The sequence below is a fragment of the Crinia signifera genome, chromosome 5 (genome assembly GCF_055691185.1).
Source record: "Crinia signifera chromosome 5, ASM5569118v1, whole genome shotgun sequence".
Classification (NCBI taxonomy): Eukaryota; Metazoa; Chordata; class Amphibia; order Anura; family Myobatrachidae; genus Crinia; species Crinia signifera.
The window spans coordinates 129,462,337-129,483,122 of NC_139221.1; the positions used below are offsets into that span (position 1 = coordinate 129,462,337).

General features: G+C 41.3%; 1 protein-coding gene across 1 annotated transcript in view; it reads right to left on the minus strand.

The window, feature by feature from the left end:
- The window catches only part of MYLK4 (myosin light chain kinase family member 4), a 72,504-nt gene that overhangs the window by 21,029 nt on the left and 30,689 nt on the right, over nt 1–20,786 (minus strand). Inside the window, exons 4-7 of the mRNA XM_083145162.1 lie at nt 12,891–13,240; nt 4,242–4,347; nt 2,440–2,533; nt 688–797 (exon numbers count right to left, since the gene is read on the minus strand). Of these exons, the coding sequence (XP_083001288.1) occupies nt 688–797; nt 2,440–2,533; nt 4,242–4,347; nt 12,891–13,240 (660 nt within the window). The remainder of the gene's footprint in view (nt 1–687; nt 798–2,439; nt 2,534–4,241; nt 4,348–12,890; nt 13,241–20,786) is intronic.

Sequence of the window (20,786 nt, forward strand, 5' to 3'; positions counted from 1 at the left end):
CACAATTACCTTATCCCATGTCGACTTTGCTTGTGTCGATCTTTTGACCATGTTGCCCTAATGCATGTTGACCTTTTGCCTCTCGACCAATAGTGGTCGACCTTTTGATCTTCTGACTGTCGACCTTATGTTTGTCGCCGTAATGATCCACACCAATCCAGAGTAAAAACACTTATGATAATACTATTACTACTACTACTACTACTACTACTACTACTACTACTACTACTACTAATAATAATAATAATAATAATAATATACAGAGGTAGTCCCTGTCATCTTTGGCCGGGGCTCGCCAGAGCCTCCCCTCTGGCGAGCGCCGGTTGACAGGGGCTACACTGAACTGCAATGTGCGTGCGTCTCACGCGCACACACGTCCCAATCCTCCGTCGGCGGGGCAGCGGCATCCTGCCCGTCTCCACTTCAGGGAGATGGTTAGGGGGGTCGGGGCAGCGAGGGGGACAGGCACGGGGGACCCGGGAAAAGCTCTGTTGCCATGGGGTGCGCGAGCGTCTCGTGCACGCCCCCAACCGCGGCAGGAGCCGGCTGAAAGTATCGCCAGCCCCTGCAAAGTTTAAGCCAGATCCATCTGTATAATTAAAAATATTATTGTAATTTTCTATTACTATTTTGTGTACCTACATATAAATAGAACAGTGAGACAAAGATAAAAATAAATGCACCTACTATTCCATAACAAGTATTATGTCATTCCGGGACTCAAATGCATCATATAGCTGGATAAGATTAGAATGATTGAGCTGGTTCATAACATGTATCTCGTTTTTTGCTTCCTCCTAAAAAAAAATATAAAGTTATTATGAAAAAAATTGTTGCAGAATGAAGTGATGCTGTATAAAACAAGTGATTGGTCAGTTTTTAACTTCTAATTACAAAATTAGAAATGCATTAAAAAGTAACTAAATACATAACAGTATATAACTAGACATTTTGGGTGAGATTTAATAGGATGAGATATTCAGAAAGTGAGAGATTTTGGAAGAAATCTCCAGTTTTTTTAAAGCGGGAATCATTTACACTGCAAAATCAAACTGGGTTTGCAGTGTGAATGATTGCTGCTTTAAAAAAAAAATGGAGATTTCTTCCCAAATCTCTCACTTTCTGAATCTCTCATACTTTTACATCTCACCCATAATGTGCTGCACTGATTGGCTTTCACTGGGCACCACACCACTCTAGTTAAAGCTTTGGTGTAACTGAAAAACTATCAGTTAGCAATGACTATCAACAGGTCTTCCATTGATGGTACCGGTATGTGGTCCCTGGGTCAACAATGTGAAGGTCGACAGTCAGTAGGTTTACAATTAATGGTCGACAGTGACTAAGGCCCTATTCAATGCGGCCAGTGAGGGGGTTAAATGGCGGGGATCACTGAAAACAAGTGACCCTTACCGTTTAACCCCCGCGTCGGCCTCTCACCCTATTCAATGTTCCAGGGTTGCAGGGACCCCGCTGCATTTAGCCCCCAGCTTCGCTGTTTTAGCGGCTGCACACGCCGTTTCCACATCACTGCAAAAACCCAGTGATGTGGAAATAGCCTGTGCAGGGGGTCAGTTGAAGTTAGCCCTGCTCGCTGTCACAGCGAGCAAAAGTCATTGAATCTACCCCTAGGTCGGCACCTAAGAATGATTAACATACCCTATGGTTGACATTGTCATAAGGTCAACACAAACTTAAGGTCAACATGTGCATAGTTGACATGACTAAGGTCGACACGTGCTTTTCACCTTTTTTTCTTTTATTTTTAAGGTGGTATTTCATACTTTACTTTCCAAGTGGGCATAGAGTGAGAATATAATAGTGTGCCAAGCACAGCGAGGCACTGTGCCCGAGGTGAGGGGGTACACTTATAGAATGTCCATGTCCATATAGGTCAACATAGACACCAAAAAACGTGGAAAAATCATGACAACCCTATTTATATTGACCATGTCCATGTTGACCCAAAGCTTGTGTGGACCTTCTGTCAATGTCAACCTAGGATATGTCTCCCGTTCTTAGGTGTCGACCTAGTCACTGTCGACCAATAGTGGTAGACCTAGTGACTGTTGACCTAGACATTGTCTATGATCTATACCGTAACCAATGGTACCAAAGGTCGTTTTCATCAATAACAGAAAACAACTGACCTGTGGAGGAAACTGGACAAAGTAGGTAGCAGGCTAATCAAGGAACATGACAGGATTTCATGTGTCACGTAGGGGTGAGGAAAAAAACCTTTCTGCCCTCTCTATAGATAACCCTCAGATATCCACTATCAATGGCAAAACTATTGACCATTGGTAAAAAAAATGTTGATTGTTGTTAATCTTTAATGGCCACCCCTACTGCCAATTCATCTTCCTTATAAACGAGTGTGTTTTCTATATATCTGTATGACACAGTAGATTAATGGTAGATTGTAAATATATTACTTACCTTTTCTTTGAGTCCTCTGACCTTGATGATTTTTGCTGCCAGGGTAAGGCCCGATGCATTCTCTACACATCTATGCACTTGACCAAACCTTCCGCTGTGAATGTAAGCAAAACATTTTCACATACGTTTAAAAGACCATGTACAGTACAATTCAACAGCCAACTAAACCCCTCATACAAAGGGCATAACTCCCAAAGACAATGGAGATACTTACCTCCTGGCTGCAAGCCCTGAAGGGGCACCTGTATGTACAGCAGCATCTGTGTGGTTCATCCAAGTGTGACCACTGCCCTTCCAACAGAGCTCTGCGGAGCACCTGCTGTTGCTGCATACTGCGCGCAAGGAGGTGATGGGGCAAGGCCGGGGTTGGAAGCAGGGGAATGCCCAGCGTTTTATGTGTTCGCATACACATCCCCTTGCATTCTGGCAATTGGATTTGGGCACCTGGGGGGCGGTGTTTACCTGTTCGCTAGGCTGTGATTACATGCAGCCTAGGGAACAGGTCTGAATCAGGACAATTTATCATTAACAAAAGTTTTCAGGGTGTAGCCAGAAATATTCAATATCCCACAAATATGCTAATATCTCTATTCCCGCCAGCAGCCGGAGCTCCCTCTTGACATTCTTTGGTACTTGTTTCCTAGCATGGTGCCCGTCGGGGTTCATCGCATGCCTTAAGTTAAGGTACTTAAGGCATGCGATGGACACGATGGACCTGATTTTCTTACATTTACAAGCTCAATTGCCGGTAAAAGTGAAAATCGCGTTGATCGCGTCCATCGTGGCCCCTAATAACGCGATTTTCCCATAGGGAACAATGTTAAAATAATTTTAAAGTCAAAAACGGGTTGATCGCATCGGTCGCGGGCCATTATAATGGCCCACGATGCGATCAACGCAATCAACCCGATTTTACATAGGTGACAATGTGAAATGGGCCAATATGGCCCATTTCACAATGAATATGTGTAAAAAGTATGGTTAATGCCCCCCCAATCTTAACGCCACCCCGGTATTGACGACAACCCGAAGCGTGGCGAGCGCAGCGAGCCCGTGAGGGGCGGCGGTACGCGTCCTCCGACTTTTTCATACCCCTACTATCCACGTCGGCGTGGAGTTGAGAATAGAAAGTGTGGCGAGCGCAGCGAGCCACCGTGCCCGTAGCGTGGCGAGCGCAGCGAGCCCCGCGAGGGGACGTGGATACCTGTGAAGCCCGCGAGGGGACGCGGATACCTGTGAAGGTATCCGCGTCCCCTCGCGGAGCTCGCTGCGCTCACCACGCTTCGGGCTCGGTGGCTCGCTGCGCTCGCTACACTTTCTATTCTCAACTCCACGCCGACGTGGATAGTAGGGGTATGAAAAGGTCGGAGGACGCGTACCGCCTCCCTTCGCGGGCTCACTGCGCTCGCTGCGCTCGCCACACTTCGGGTTGGCATCAATACCGGGGTGGCGTTAACAATGGGGGCATTTCAAACATGAGGGGGGGTTTCTATGGAAATGGGGTGTTTTGGGGCATTTTACATTAAAATCAATGCAAAATCTGGTCTCAGGGACCATTTTACATTGATTCCTATGTAAAAATCGGGTCGATCACATCGCATGTGATTTGGTTGTGTTGCGATGCGATCAACGCGATTTTTCCGACCCAATCAAAATCGGTGGCGCCGTTCTAGGAACCAAGTACCCATTCTTTAATTTATGAATAAATATGCCCCTGGCAGTGCCAATACCTTTAGCTCTTAAAGACTAAGGAGATCATTTAGTGTAAGACATATATTGAAAACAGCAGGTTAAAAACTTACCCACCAAGCACCTGCGTCTTTTCCACCGTATAAAAATTATTTATCTGGGCATTTTTGGCAGAGACAATTCTGTGATCAAAAGGAGCTGGAGGAGGAGGTGTGACATCTATAATGGATCGGAAGTCAAATAGTAAGTCATGGATAAGGCAAAATAGTTTTTCCAACATACATTTTCACATACAGATTACACATTAGCATGAATGTCTATGTGTTCACTTCAAAGCATTAACTTTACCATTCCAATCTTTCAGCTATACATCTTCCTTTTTTAACACTCAATACATCACAATTAGAGCCTGACAATACCTGATAGCAGAAATAATAAATAAAAAGATGACTTCTGCATAAGGTTCTGATGATTAGCGTGTAAACTGACCAGGTCAGCATGCCATAAACGTTAGCTGGTATGCTAATCATGGCCTCTGCCATCCCATACCCCATGTATTGTACTCTTCTACACCAATCAGTAGAGCTGTGCAGAGTGAGCTGCAGATGGAGGAGGGACTTCATCAGATATGACACTGTAGGTTCTAATTAACACGCCAGTGGAATGGGATATGGTCATGAGGTCGACAAGCATTGGGTCGACACCATTAGTTCGACATGCAGAAAGGTTGACATTAGGTCTAGGTCATTAGGTTGACACAAGCATTAGGTTGACATGGGCAAGGTTGACAGTCAAAAGGTCGACATGGGGGTTTTCACTGTTTATTGAGCCGACATGTGAAGACAGGCGGTATTTTATGCCTTACTATCCACTAGAGCCTGGCAGGAGAATAAAATAGTGTGCCCGAAGCATGGCGAGTGGGCTTGGTGCTACGGTTCAGTGTCCATGTCGATAGTGTCCAAAATTCAGGTAATAAAACTGTGAAAAACCTTGCCCATGTCGACCTAATGCTTGTGTCTACCTAATGACCTAGACCCATGTTGCCCTAGACCAGTGACTAACCTTGGTACTCCAGCTGTTGTTGAACTACACATTCCAGCATGCCCTGCATAAGTTTTAGCATGGCCAAATAGTAAAACTGTAACAGGGCATGCTGGGATGTGTAGTTCAACAACAGCTGGAGTGTCAAGGTTAGCCATCACTGACCTAGACCCATTAATTAATAATTCAATATGAATTCAAAATGAAAACATACAGGTATAGGGGAAAATGTAATAGGATGAGAGATTCAGAAAGTGGGAGAATTGGTAAGAATTCTCCAGTTGTTTTTTTTAAAGCAGCAATCATTTACACTGCAAAACCAGTTTGATTTTGCAGTGTAAATGATTTCTTACCAAATCTCTCACTTTCTGAATCTCTCATCCTATTAAATTTCACCCATAGGGCCTAATTCACGTTACATGTTACATCAGCCCCACCTGTAGCACACATGGTTTTGTTCATTAAAGAAGGAGTTTGCTTTTGTAACTAACCTGAATTACTCCTATAGTCTGTATATAGTGCACTATATTTATTTATTTATTTACAGTTTCTTATATAGCGCAGCAGATTCCGTTGCGCTTTACAATAGTAGACAGTGATAAGACAAACTGGGTAACAACAGACAGACTTGGAGGTAGGAGGGCCCTGCTGCAAGCTTACAATCTATTAAAATTAACTATTATTCTAATAAATTAAATTTAAAAAAGTTCTTATTAAGTTATGGGGCCAGATGTACTAAGCTTGAAAAGTCATAAAATGGAGAGTGATAAACGACCAACCAATCAGCTCCTGTCTGTCATTTTTCAAACACAGCCTGTAACATACTGTAACAGTTAAGAGCTGATTGGCTGGTGGTTTATCACTCTCCATTTAATCACTTTTCAAGCTTAGTACATCTGGCCCACAAGGAGAACATAAGCAGCAACGTAAAGTTAAAATTAAATATATGGGTATAACGGAAGAAAAATGAAAATCAGTATTTTCAAATATATGTATCTCTATGCCTTCTTTAATGGTTATTATATTGTTCAGTGCTTAATATAACAATAACTGCAATTTTTTTAGATCATACAGTAGTTGAATTATTTTAATATTGTACACTGGATATGTTCCTTTCTGTTATGTCTTGAAGGGTATTATTATAAGATGGTGTTAGTGATCGCTAGGACAGTATGCATCTAATGCAATACCATATAGAACTTATTGATTATTAAGTAGATCCACATACTTTCTATAGTAACCTGAATTTCTGTGTTATTCCATATATAGAACAAGATTCTCTATCTTTTAACTGTAAATATTTATGGGGATAGTCAATTCAGTTTTTTTCAAAAAAACTTCCGCAGTTTTTAGGTTTAGGTTTTTAGGTTGAATCTATATACAACCTATTCAACCAAAGTGCCGATTTGTCAACTAGTCGAAAAATTCAGCACGGTCGAAAAACATATGGATCGGTGAATAACTCATTTCAATTGCCGACATTTTGACGGTTTTTAAGACATTTTTCACTGATGTAGTTTCTACTTAAAAAAAGGGAAAATCATTGGGAAAAAATACTAAGAAAGCCTGAAAAGTTGTTTATGTTTGTTCTGTTTTTCTGCAATTCGAAAAGTTAATAACAATTACTCAATATAAATCTGGTACTGTGTGGGGGCAAATGCCAATAAGCAATTTGCTCACAAACGCAGGAGAATGGACAAAAAACATTCAGTAAAATTGTTTAAATCAAATAGGTCCAACTAAAGTACATTGTCTGAGTGACAGTTGTTGTCCATTTTCAGATTTGGGAAACAAATGACTTAATTACCAATTACATTTGCTCCTATCCAGTACCAGGTTTTTATTCCATCCAAGCAACTAGTTGGATGGTTGGAGGAAAGTTGGTCTGATGTGTGGCCAGCATTAGCCTTTTAATTTACTGCACCATAAACAGACTTTTTCCTTCTGCTGCTGGTAGTTCCGGGTATTATGAATGGCACTGAGACGTCATGTATACAAAATAAGGTGGAAATTTTCACCTGTTTTTTTGTATAAATGAAGTGATGTTGAATAGACCCCTCTGTCTCTAAAGCTTGGGAAACCTTTGGCCCTCCAGCTGTTGTTGAACTACACATCCCAGAAATGCCCTGCTACAGTTTTGCTATTCAGCTATGCTAAAACTGTTGCATGCTGGGATGCAAAGTTCAACAACAGCTGGAGGGCCAAATAATCCCCTTATTTTCATGAACAGCTTTTCTTAGAAAACAAATTTATATGCCATTTTCTGAGGAAATTTTAATTTATTTTTAACCATAAAATTGTATACTAATAACTTTTTACATGCTAAGTAAATTAGGATTAATCATGAAAAAAAACATATAACAAAATAATGAATTTTAATGAAGTATTAGAAATTGGTAAATTTGGAAAAACAAAGTATGAGGTAGAGATAGTGATAAATAAGAAGCAGAATAATAGGTTAGTGAATATATGGGTAAATATTTTACCCTCAGAATTTCCTGTCTATGTCCCTATGTCTCTGAGATACTGTACAATTTATTTTGGGATTTCTGAAAGGGGATGACATTAATGCTTTGAATAAATTAGAAGCTTACATTACCAAGGGCTTCTTATTTAATGTCTGGAGATGTTCCTTTTTTTACCAACTAGCTTCCTAAATGTATATTTTGAGATTTTGTATCTCTTGTCTGGGAACACTGCATCCATTTTGAAATTGGGATAGTTTGGAGCACCACCCTGAGGTTTTATAAGCTATAAACTCAGGGGCATTAGGAGGTAAAAAAGCAGGTGCTTGTTTGAGGGGCCCGGTAGGTGCTTGGCCCAGCTGTTGAAGGGGGAAAAACACTCCTCTACACAGCACGCATACTACAGTATATCATTCATTTTATAAGAAGAATGTAGCTTTATCGCCCAGATTTTCCAATGTTCCCACAGTATCGCCAAGCCTTGCCACATGTTTGTAAGTAAAACCAAAATAAGCAAGTGACTTTCTGTATGGAACAAACCATGTAGTACTGCACAGTTTTATTTTTACACTGCAATTTAGATTTTAGTTTGAAGAAACCTCACCCAAATTTAAATCTCCCATTACGTTACATCTGCCCCACTTTCAGTGCAGCATGGCTTTACCCAGTTGCTTACATTTTTGCTTTACTTACAAACATGAATCAAACCCTGAGTACACGAGGCCCGATTCAGATCTGATTGCACCGTTGCAAATTCGCACAGCGGCTGATTATCGATGCACAGCACATGTGTACGGTCTGTAATATGCGTGCATGAGGCCACCCTGTGATGAAATCCTGCTACTTTTTCTATTCTCAAGCTGTTCGCAAGGTGATTGACAGGAAGTAGACATCTGGGGCAGTATCCAGCCTTTTAATGGGAGTGCTAAGAAAAACGCAGACGTGCCTAAAAAAACGCAAGGATTGTCTGGGAAAAAACAGAGGTGCCCAAGCATTTTAGGCACGGATGTGTGATGTCAGCTACAGGCCAGATATGCCTTTTTCCATTGCACCGCCAAGTAAGTCTCAGCCTTCTCTGGGCCTGTGATGACTTGTGCCCAGTGTAAAAATCATTCGATAGTGAGCTTGTTACGATGGTTTTTTTGTACATATTCGCACAGCTGTGATTAGATTAGTACTGTGCATTTGTCCTGTGCTTTGCAATAATTTGCACACACAGTTTTTGCTTTATAAAGATTTCTGCATCACTGCTGCTGCCAAGGCGAGACTCTAGGGGTAAGCAGGGCCGGCGCCACCACTAGGCAGCATTAGGCATTTGCCTAGGGCGCCGGCCACTGGAGGGCGGAAGTCAGGAGCAGGAGTCCCCCCATCCTGGATGGAGGTGAGTGGCAACTCTCCCCCTCCCCGCCCTCACTATCCCCCCCACCGAGCGTATTACCTCCCAACCCCCCCCCCCCCCACACACTTGGAGCGATGCAGCTGCGGCCACATCAACCCAACCCCCCTGCTGGAGCGAGTGAGCGGTGGGCCATGGAGGTGAGCAGGAACTCCTCACCCCTGGCGCCCCCCTCCGTCCCCGCCGTGAAGTGATGAGGCAGCGATGGCCGCGCCACTTCACCCGGCATAAGGCATCATCCCCCCGTGAATGCAGGGTATGCAATGTAGCCCCCCTTTCCTGGACCCCAGGGACCTCTGCGCAGTGCACACAATGCAGCCATTATAGACATGCCAGTGGTATCCCTGTTCTGATGTCAGTAATTACACTTTCGTAGGACAGGACTTCACTCTGGCATGGCAGTAATTACTTGACCGCGGGGCTCTGCGAAGTAGCAACCCAGTGATCAGGTCTGAATTAACCCCCCCCCCCCAAGTGTTTGGAACAGTGGATGACTGTGTTGGTATTATCAGGTTAACTGCGATTAGATTTGTTTACATTATTCGAGTTTTGTGGCAATAAGAAAATGTTGTGGATAGATAGTAATACAGAAAATAGACTGATTCCAAGCAAAAGGTCAGGGCAGGCAGTAATCCTAATTTCAAGTGTTACATTTATGCATTTGTGCTTAATACACTAATAATTGTACCCATACAGTGCACTTTCTTTATGAAGCAGAACTCGTAGGAATAACTTGGTATTGATGATTTTAAAATCGCTATCAACATCCTCACCAAATCCTCTGCCTCTAAACTCTATACCCTAACCTCATTGTTTGGCCTTTACAAATAGACCTACTCACTATGGTGGGTCAAAAAAAATAGCAAGTTTAAAACTTTAATTGTGCGGAAAACTTGGGGGTCCACAACAGTAAAGGTAACCATACACTGCTGTGACCCCGATCCAATGCGCATGGGGCCATGCATTTGATAGGATGTGAAACACATACAATTTGTCTACTTTTCACCCGATTTCTCTGCCCATCTGTCGGAATCAGGTGAAAAGTGGACAAATCGAACTATTGTATGGGGGCCTTAACTTGTGTGAATTTTTTTTAGTTTGGTCGAATAATTTCAACTATAATTAGCAGGGGCTTGACGTTTTGTAAAATTTGAGATAAATGACAATATTTTGTAATCAGGTGATGGCACAGTGGGGGGAATGGACCACCTCTTAGACATCTGCCTGGAATATTATACATAACTGATTTAATCAGAAGCATTTTCACCTTAAACATCTTCATTGACTGTTTCCATATTGCCCAGCTCCTCAGATTTTTCCTTTCATCAGCCACTGTCACTCTGCTTTCTAGCATGCCCTTGTCTCCCCCATTTTTTAAACTCATACTTCATCGGCAACACTCTTACCAACTCTTTTGCCTCCAACTCCATGAGTGTATTTTCTCCCATTTCCTGCTTGACCTGTTTCATTCTGGCTTCCGTCCTCTCCACTGTACTAAAACTACCATCTCCTTTAAACCACACATTCAGTCCCTTTCACCATCTTGCTTTTTCTATCTTAATAATATTTCAGACCCTTTCTAAATCTAAATGCTACTAAGACCCAGTGGCGTACGGTGGGGTGAGGCAGGTGAGGCGCAGCCTTTCCTGTCATACTAGCGTATATGCCGGTGTTTTAAATTGATAAAGTATGTCAAAAATACAAATAATTAATAAAAAAATTCTTATTTTTAATAAAATGTTAGCTTCACGCATACTTTCAAAGCCCTCTCCCATTCCTTTCCCATTTAAATCCCTGACATCATCTCCCTTTAAACTACCACTGTAGAACTATAGGATATGACCTCTATTGGAGCGCTGCTGCCTTTAGTTTGTACTCTCCCACGGTTATCACCAAGTAACCCCTTAAAATACCACACAATACCAAAGATGGGAATTCCAAACTCCTAGGGCGCAACCAGACAGGGTGGTAACTTGATGTTCTAGTTACCACCCTGTCTGGGTTGCGCCGTAGGAGTTTGGAATTCCCATCTTTTGTATTGTATGGCCCTTTAAACTACCATCTGCGACCTTCGCTCCACAAATGTGTGCCTCCTCTTCTGACTACTGATTACCTCCTACCACTCCCACCACCAAGATTTTGCATGTGCTGCTCCCCAGCTCTGGAAATCTTTACTTCTTCTGATCAGAGTCTCCAATCACTCTACAAACCTTCAAATGAGCTCTCAAGACCCACTTCATTAAACCCAACCATCTCTCATCCATGTTCTATGTTCACTTACTACCCCATCTGTGACACTGACCTATCTGTGTGTCTGCCCCTCCTCTTTAGAACATTAGCTCCCACGAGCAGGGCCCTATACCCCCATGTGCTTTTCATTCTCTTACTTAGTCTATCATCTACTCCATACTCCCTACAATCGCACCTAACCTTGGTTTCTGCCTCCCTAATGCCTATGTCAGTGTAATGACCGCGTATACAGCTTTGTTTATATACTATGTACCTGTCCTGCATAATCGGGTACTGTAAGTCCCTTTTTTTTGTTTTGCTAAATTTTTTATATACTTTATGTGCTGGAGAACCCTTGTGGTGGCATATAAATAAAGGTTAATAATAATACTATTAACCATAGCAACACATGGTTACCTTGTGATTAAGAAGTCTTTCTACCACCAAAACAAGTGCTTATTTATTATACATATGCATACAGATCTGGCCCTAACTAAATTGATGTCCAGTTCTGCTCTGAGCACATAATGCCGCAGTAATGCCCCTTACACATATTGTATGCCCCTGGGCAAAGAAGTTCTCCTCTGCAAAGCAATTCCTTGCAGTGATGTGAACTGCATCCACTTCTGATTCCGTCCCATAGTTATATTGGCAATACAGTAAACATAGACATACCTTTTCTTAAAGTGTTGTGTATCTTTTGTTGATCTTTAGGTACTGTACATAATACATTGACGGACACCAATCTAAATGTGTCACTTTTGTACTGTAGTTTCTAGACGTGGTCTTTTGATTCTTTTATTTTATAAACACCAGTTTTGGATTAAAGGATCAACTGTGTCTAGATCGAAAGTCGACATGCATAAGTAAAATAAATTGCAAAAAATCATGAAAAACTCATGATGACCTTTTTAGTTGTCAATCATTGCCATGTTGGCATTTTGCATGTATAAACATTTTGTCAATGTTGACCTTTGACAAAAGGATAGGATAAAATCCAACTTCTGTAAAATCTGCAAATTAAAGATGAGCGAATGCACATTAGCTACACATGGACTATAGAAAAAAGAGAATCGCCAGAAGTGTCTTCTAGAGGATAGAGGGGGATATTGACCAAACATGGGGATCCCGCACCTAACAGTTATTTATTGCTTACATACGTACTGTGCCACTGACAGCGGTAGCATTGCACTACCAATATCATTTTCTTGCACAAATATACAATATATAATATTTATGTGTGTATGAGATTTGTTAAGGATGTTATTTAGTTAACGAGTATTTTGTGTCTGTTAGAACCATATATTTTCAACAGTTTCCATATAGCAGGGCCAAGGCTGTTGTCCCTAATCAGGACTCTAAAAACCACTGTCATTTTGGATGTGATTAATTAATTAACTAGTCATTATTTCCGAATCAGCCCTGAGCTACATGTAATCATAGCTGTATAAGTGAATTTAAAAGCCCTGCTATGTGGAAATAAACATTGGCAGTTCGCAGAGCAAACCAAGACAAGCTGTAAATGAGCAATTACTGCAAAATGAATGCTGAGCTGCATTTCTACATTAGATGGAGGGTTAAGAATCTGTGGTTATTATTACTCATGTTCTGGGTTGAACATGGTTTCTTACCAAGGATCAACAATTCTCTTTCTTTCTTTAAGGATAATTTTTCTTTACTTTCTTCTACACAATTGCTTGCCTGTGCCTCCTTGTTATTTATGTAATCAGTTGCTGTTGCTTCAGAGTCCTGGTAGGTGGTGCTCTCCGCTGAGTCTTTTTCATCTAGTCTGCTCTTCTTGCTGACTTCTTTCATGTGAGCCTGGTCAGTTACTCGTCTCTTGCTGTTAGAGCTTTGTTCACTATGGCAGATATCACCATTTGGTGAACATTCATCTAAAGTCTCTTCTTCATCAACAACATCATCATCATCATAAACTTCTTCTGTGGACAACGTTTGTACATCCTCTTCATTCTCCTCACTAAAATATATTATTATTATATACTTAAAAAAGTTATACGTATAATATACAATAATCATTCTGCACATTGGGCCTAATTCATGTTTGTACCCTAACTCCAAATATACCACTGTCGTAATGAGCATGCGCTAAGGTGCTTGCATTGAAATTTTGAATGCAGAGTGATTGACAGGAAGGAGGTAAACGGGAGTGGCGCCAAAAGCTCAGGCATGTAATGTCAATTTTTTGTTTATGTACAGCATCTGTCATTAGCTGTGTGATCATGTAAATACAAAAACATGGATCCTCCATCACTACTGCTGCATAGCATTAGAACTACCCTAGCAGGCATTGTTCTGCGTTACTGTGTATAGGCTGCCTATGTATACGCGCAGATGCCAAGGACACTGCAATGGCATCTCTAGTCTTTTCTGGGCAGCAGCGTCTCTTGCAATGATTACCAATTCTGTAGCCTAACAAAATGACAAATGCATTTCTGTACAAACATGCATTAGGCCCACTGTGAACAAATCCAGCCCCTGAATAGAAAATGCAGGGTGCTCTGGACAAATAATAGTAAAAGAGAGGCTCTTTGAAGCATTAATCAATGTTAAAGAGCAGGTACTGTATCATAAATTAATGAACAGCAATAGATTATATGCTGATCTTTAAAAATAAAATGCTGTGTGACTGTGAATCCTTGGAAACCAGGGATTTGTACTCAATCTCCTTCTCTCAGTAATCCTAGTTAAGTCAGTGCATATAATGTAGGCATATCAGGTACATTAGTAGTCTTGTTGGTGTTTGGAATATTATTGGCATTATGTGATTCATTTGTTTATAAGGTAGACTAGTAAATATAATAAATAAATAGGAAATCACATTAGAAAGACCATGTAATAAGTATAAATGATAATAATTGTATGAATCTTGCAGTAGAGAGTAATTATTTGTGTAGTTTTCCAGTATTGGGGCATCTCCTCTCATGACTATTAGTCTGTTAGATATCGGGTGTGACCCCGCAGCCGGGACTGCTGTTTAGAACAGCCACGGCAGAACCCTACACTGCCTCTGTTGTACCCCCCAGGCTGGGTGACCAACTCCTGCAGATATTCTCGGCTTCGCCTGTAGCCGCCACGTTTGAATGGGCGAGTTAAGCCCGCCCAAGCTCCGGTGCAGCCAGGAGTTAAGGAAGGACAAAGAGCCAGGGACCCCCCTAGGGTACGGCCAAGAGGAAAGCTAAGGGTCCTAACTAAAATTAACAAACGGCAGCTTGCTGAACCCTGGCTAACGCAGCTATGCGCCAGCGACCTGGTCGCCACAACCTGCGACACCAGGGAACCAAAAGAATAAGATACAATATCGCACAATAGAACAAACGGAACAGGGAATCCCAGATGGGCTGGGAAACGGAGAGGAAGAACCCAGTAGGAGCACAACAGGTACTCCAAACTAAAAGACCTGCCTAACCGGCAGACAAAAAATGGGGAACAAATCAATAAATAACAACTGAAAAAGACCAGGGGAAACTACCCCAAGTGGGCAACTCACGGTGCCCGGAGAGCCCGAAGAAACGGTGTCCACGAGGTTAACACTAGGAACAGACCGGACAGGAGCTGGCAGATAGAACCCAAAGGAAGCTATCACCGGCGAGCACTGCTGGGCTCACTCCCTTGATATGGTAAGCAGGAGCCAATGGAAATGGAGCCCAGTCCCGCCTACACTAATTGCCCCCTCGGATGAAAAATCGCCACTTTCCTACGTTTAAGGAGAATTTGGCTTCACCCTATTCAATTAAAGTATTTTTTGCCTAGGTGAAAAATGTGGTCCTGAGGAAAAACACTTGGATCAGCAGCAATTTCGACAGGCCATGTGTTTTCCAGGCAAAAGTGTGGGTGAAAATTAGTCATTTTTCACGCATGCCTTTTCTCCCCCGAAAACAGGTGAAAAGCATGGGCACAAAATGACTGAATGAAAATTGAATACAAAAGGGTAGAAACAGTAACTTATTAGTTTTTAGCCTACCTGCAGAAACTGGAATAATTGAACACTCCCTGAAGGGTAAACATACCAAACTATATAAATAGTGGAGAAATGGACAAGATGAGTCGTCCATTAGCTCTTATCTCTAGCATTTATCACATACATTCTATAATAGATAGATTGGAGATGATTGGTTGCTATGGGCAACTTCTCCTCTGCACTACCCTGTATCTTCATAACTCTGTTATTCTCGAGAATAAAGAGCAGTACTGCCTGAATTATCAGGGATTCATGTATTCACAGATTTCTGGTGTCTCCTACTCTGACCTGCGAGGTACTGTTTATGTAAATAACAAATTTATGCATGCAGTGGGACCACTCATCCCAGAGGCAGTAATACTTCCAAAGTCCAAAAGCTGCTCTTACACTTGGCTTACAGACTTCTGGAAAGTCCATAACTATCCTTGGAAGCAATGTATCATTTGTGGTAGAGGGAATTTGTTTATGTGTAATTTTATTTAGTGCAAAATTGCTGAAAGGCCAACAATAATTATGCATATTTTTGTCTTGAAAAAATAAACAGCTCTTTTGAACACAGAGCGAATGTTAACAAATTTAAAATTATACTGTATTATTACTTTTTGTGCTGTAATTGGCATAATTTTAATTTTACAAACAAAAGACAGGGTGACGCAATACTGTAGGAATAATATAAATGGCAATAGAAAATAATTGGTGTATAATAGATTCCTCATGTGCACATTAATACTTAAAGTGTATTATAAGAAAGCTGTACATTAAGGAAATGGGTCTAAGTTGGATGCATCTGTAAAAACATGGTACTGTATGTGCATAGACCACGCAATTGGGCATATGTAGTAGGGTCCATTATTGGAGATGTGGATGCTGTACAATCTTTATCTTATTTTTTTTTTAAGCGGTAATAATTTACAAAAACATTCTGTTTTTTCCTTGTAAATGATTGGAGCTTTAAAAAAAGTCTGAGATCGGCAGACATCCCACATCTCCGTTAAACTGTTAAATCTGTGACAAAAATCACAAGTACAGTAGGTCTGCACGTTCCACGTGTATTAAGACCCTTACAGCATGCATATCAGTATTTATTAACATTGTATGCATGTAGAAAATCCCAAAGGACGGCACTTGCGGTAAAAGCTGTCCTTTGCAATAATAGGAATTCTGGATTTAGACCCCAGAGTCCTATCTGCATATGCATGAAATGATGCACCAATTGGATCTCTCTCAGAGAGGCGTAAGCTTCTATTGGGCAATGCCATCTGAAGATAGCATTGCTTGACACATCCAAGCCCCAGATTCTATAGCACTCTGGGGCTTTGTGCATATACTGTACATGGCCAAACCTCAAATATGATATTTTTGGAAGTTTAGCATCCTTTTAGTTTCCTCATCCCGTTACATGGAGTGGTTATTTCTGATGGGACTGGCGCGGGTGAGTTCTGGGGGTATATGTACAGCTCTGTGCAATTCTGAGTTGTATGTGTGGTGAAGAGATATTCCTGATTGATTTATTGCATTCTTGAACCTGGCATGGGGCTGGAGCAAGTAATGATGATGGATCTGTGTAGGATAAAACAGGATAGTACAGGCTTGCACTTTTAGACACACACAGGTTTGAGACATAGGGCCTAATTCAGACCTGATCGCAAAGCACCTGTTTTCTCAAATGGACAAAACCATGTGCACTGCCAATGGGGCAAATGTAACATGGGCAAAGAGTTAGATTTGGGTGAGTTATTTTGTTTTTGTGCAGGGTAAATACTGGCTGCAATTTAGATTTCAGTTTTAAAACACCTCACCAAAATATGAATGACCAATCAGATTCAGATTCTACTTCTTATTTATTTAGCAGCTAATAGATAGAAACTGATTGTTTGCTATAGGCAACATGCTATCTTACTAAATTGACCCCCTAGAGCAGTAATTCCCATTTTTTTTGCAATCACGGCACCCTAGAACAGTGGTTCCCAACCCTGGTCCTCATGTACCCCCAACAGTGCACGTTTTCCAGGTCACCCGGCAGGTGCACAGATTATTCAGGCACATTTTAAAAGATCCACAGGTGGAGCTAATTTTTTCACTTGTGATTCTGTGGGGAGACCTGGAAAACACGCACTGTTGGGGGTACTTGAGGACCAGGGTTGGGAACCACTGCCTTAGAGTATCAGATTTTTTTTCATGGCACCTCAAGGTCAATTTTTAACAAAAAAATCTTAAGTGAATTGGGTTTCTTCATGCCTAGGTTTAATTTTGTGGTGAGACATTTGTTTTATGATTTGCAGCCGCACTGGTTACATTATGTCAATCAGATTATACATACATTATTTGAATTAGTTTGGACCACCATTCCTAGTACCCCAAGGTACCCCAGGGTGTCACAACATAATGTTTTAGGAACCACTTCCCTAGAGTCTAATAATATCTGCCCACATTCTGTATACTGGATGCTATTCCAGTACACATTTAAGAATATAATTCACTTACTCGAACATGTATTTAGATTTTTTTTATTAATCAAAATATCTAAAACATTTTAAGCATATATTTTACACAACTGAGTACACTTAGGTTGACATGTAATAGGATGAGAGAATCAGAAAGTGAGAAATTTGGTAAGAAATCCTCAGGTTTTTTTTAAAGCGGCAATCATTTACACTGCAAAATCAAACTGGTTTTGGGAGTGCTAATAAAGGAAAGAGGTGTTATTATAGGTGCAAGTTGAGTTTTATTTATTGATTATGTTTTATGGATGATATAGTTAGTGCAGCCCATGATGGCAGGTTGGCAGATGAGAGTATCTTGGAACAGGATAAACACAGTGTGTATAGTGAAAAAACAAGGATGAGACCAGCCTCTATGTGTTCCAGGGTTCCCAGATATAGATGTGTGGTCAAGGACAGGTTTAATGATGGAAGATGAAATGGAGGCAGATTTAAAATCTGGTTAACAGTAACACCAGGTTAATAGTTGCCTTACCCCACCAACAACTCTGCATTTGGCTATCCGGGATGAGAAAAAAAGAGTACATAGCTATTGCCACATTGCTGCAACCGTTTAATGACATGACTGCAAAATCTTGTAGGAGGGACAATAGGAAAAAAGCAGGAATAAAGTCTGTAAGACATTCTGAAATTTGTTGCAGGCTTGTTTTTGGCAATGTCCTACTGTACTGTGGAAAATCTGAAAAAAAGGACTTTTTTATTTAAATAAATTCAAACTGTTGTGGAAGCCTTTAATGATTATGAGAGACAATCATGGTGGCATTATGATAAGGCATCTAGACAGAGTAGAGTGGAGTATCAAGTTATGCCTTGCAGTTTACAAAAATATGTCTCTTTTGTATGTAGAGGTCTGGCCAAGGGTTTTAGAGGAAAGGGCTCCTTTCAAGTGGAAACTTGAAAGGATGAAGCAGCGTCTGATTAATCAATAGACTGATGAGGCTGTCCCCTAGGGTACCAGGATATGAGGGGGGGAGGGGTGTGAGGTGACAGTCGAAGAATAAAATAAAAGCCTAATTGATTCCATGCTTGTTACCTATCACCCGTCCCGATGTATTATGTGGTGTGTGTGTGTGTGCAAAGTTCTTAAGGTGACTGCCAGATGGCTGTGCCAATGTAACTTACGTATGGAACATTACTTTATGTACATTGTAAAAAGTCTGTTAATGGCGCACCAATATATATATATCTTTTTTAAATATGACTCTTAATAAATTCCTACAAGATTATTTTTGTTTCAGCGAAATATGTGAAGAAGAAATAGTGTGATTTAAAATAAGGCTTTATGTCACTGCCTCCGTGTGTGTTTTAATTTCTTTTATCACGTCACATCTGATCAAATTTAATTCACTTCACAAATTTCCAACATGGTGTACAGGGGCTTGGAATATGTCTCTCTGATGGAGTATTGTGTCTAGAGTCATATATTCTAATCACTTCATTACCAAATTCAATAGCTGCCATTCTTATTATAGTAATACCATCAGATATTATTAGCATGAGATGGTATTTCTCCTGTTAAATTATAGCAGTTGAATATATATTAGTTACAAGTAATTAGTGAACATCTATAGCTAGCGTTACTTGGCTCCATGCCCAGAAGAAGTTGTTTCAATAGTATCAAGACAGGGTTTTCATTGTAACCACTTAATATGCAACAAGCCCAGTTCAAATATTCCCTAGGCTCGGTACCCAGATTTTAATTATAATTGCATGTTGAAATTTGTACATTTATTGTTTGGTGGCCACCAACTATTACAGTGCAATCTATGTTTTATAAAATAATATATTATATATTTCCTTTGTGGTTGTGTTTTTAATTCAGTTCTATATACATATGCACCTGATTTCATTAGAACAGGCCCCACATTCAATAAATTTTCTGGGTACCCAGATATAGGCAGAATATTTAATGGATTTTCGGATCATTCACATAGATAATATATTTCAATGATATTTTGAGACACCTTATTCTTTTAATGTGTTAAGGTGCCCATACATGGTACAATTATTGTATGCGTTTTGGGCTAGATCGCATCACATCCTTTATGCAATGCAATGAGATGCAATGCAATGCAATCTAGTACAAAAAGTATGTGCAGCAGTTACTTTTTGAGCTGTATGATGGGATGTGCGCAGGAGCGCGCATCTCATCGCACCTGGCAATTGTAGATTGTATGGGCAACTTAAGTGTTCCTTGAGTGTTATTCTCCTTTAGTGTCATTTTTACTTCTCATCATGTAAGTGCCAATCACTGTGGACTAGTATTATGTATTATGTCAGTGCAATTCACATCAACATCCGTGGTGTTCGAAAGAACTGCACATTGCGCCAGGCAGTGTAGCTTTCAGAATGGGATACGGTCACTAGGAGTGAGTGTAGTGAGGCACTTTTCATACCCCCACTATCCACGTCGGCGTGGAGTTGATTTTATAAAGTGTGGCGAGCGCAGCGAGCCACCGAGCACGAAGCGTGGCGAGCGCAGCGAGCTCTGCGAGGGGACGCGCATAACTTCACAGGTATACGCGTCCCCGCGCGGGGCTCGCTGCGCTCGCCACGCTTCGGGCTCGGTGGCTCGCTGCGCTTGCCACACTTTATAAAATCAACTCCACGCCGACGTGGATAGTGGGGGTATGAAAAGGACACGTACCGCCGCCCTTCGCGGGCTCGCTACGCTCGCCATGCTTCGGGTTCACGTTTATAGTGGGGGTGGCGTGGGGGTGCATTTAACATTGTAAGCAGCCATTAGGGTGCTTATACAATTTTTAATCGAATAGGGGGCTAAAATCACATCGCAGTGCATCGGGTGTATGGCATGCGATGCGATGCGATAAAAACATTGCGCGATCAATATCGGGGGCGCCGTGATAATACACAAGTACCAGATAATGTAGCACATTTACTCAGGGAAAGGTGTGAGTATGGGTTTTAAGGTTACAGCCCAGGAAAAGAGAGGAATTTGCGATCAGCATTGGAACATGTGGAGTTAGTACAAATTCCCACAGGAAGTACAGATGGAGCGCCCCTGGTTCTTGGCAAGGGATCGC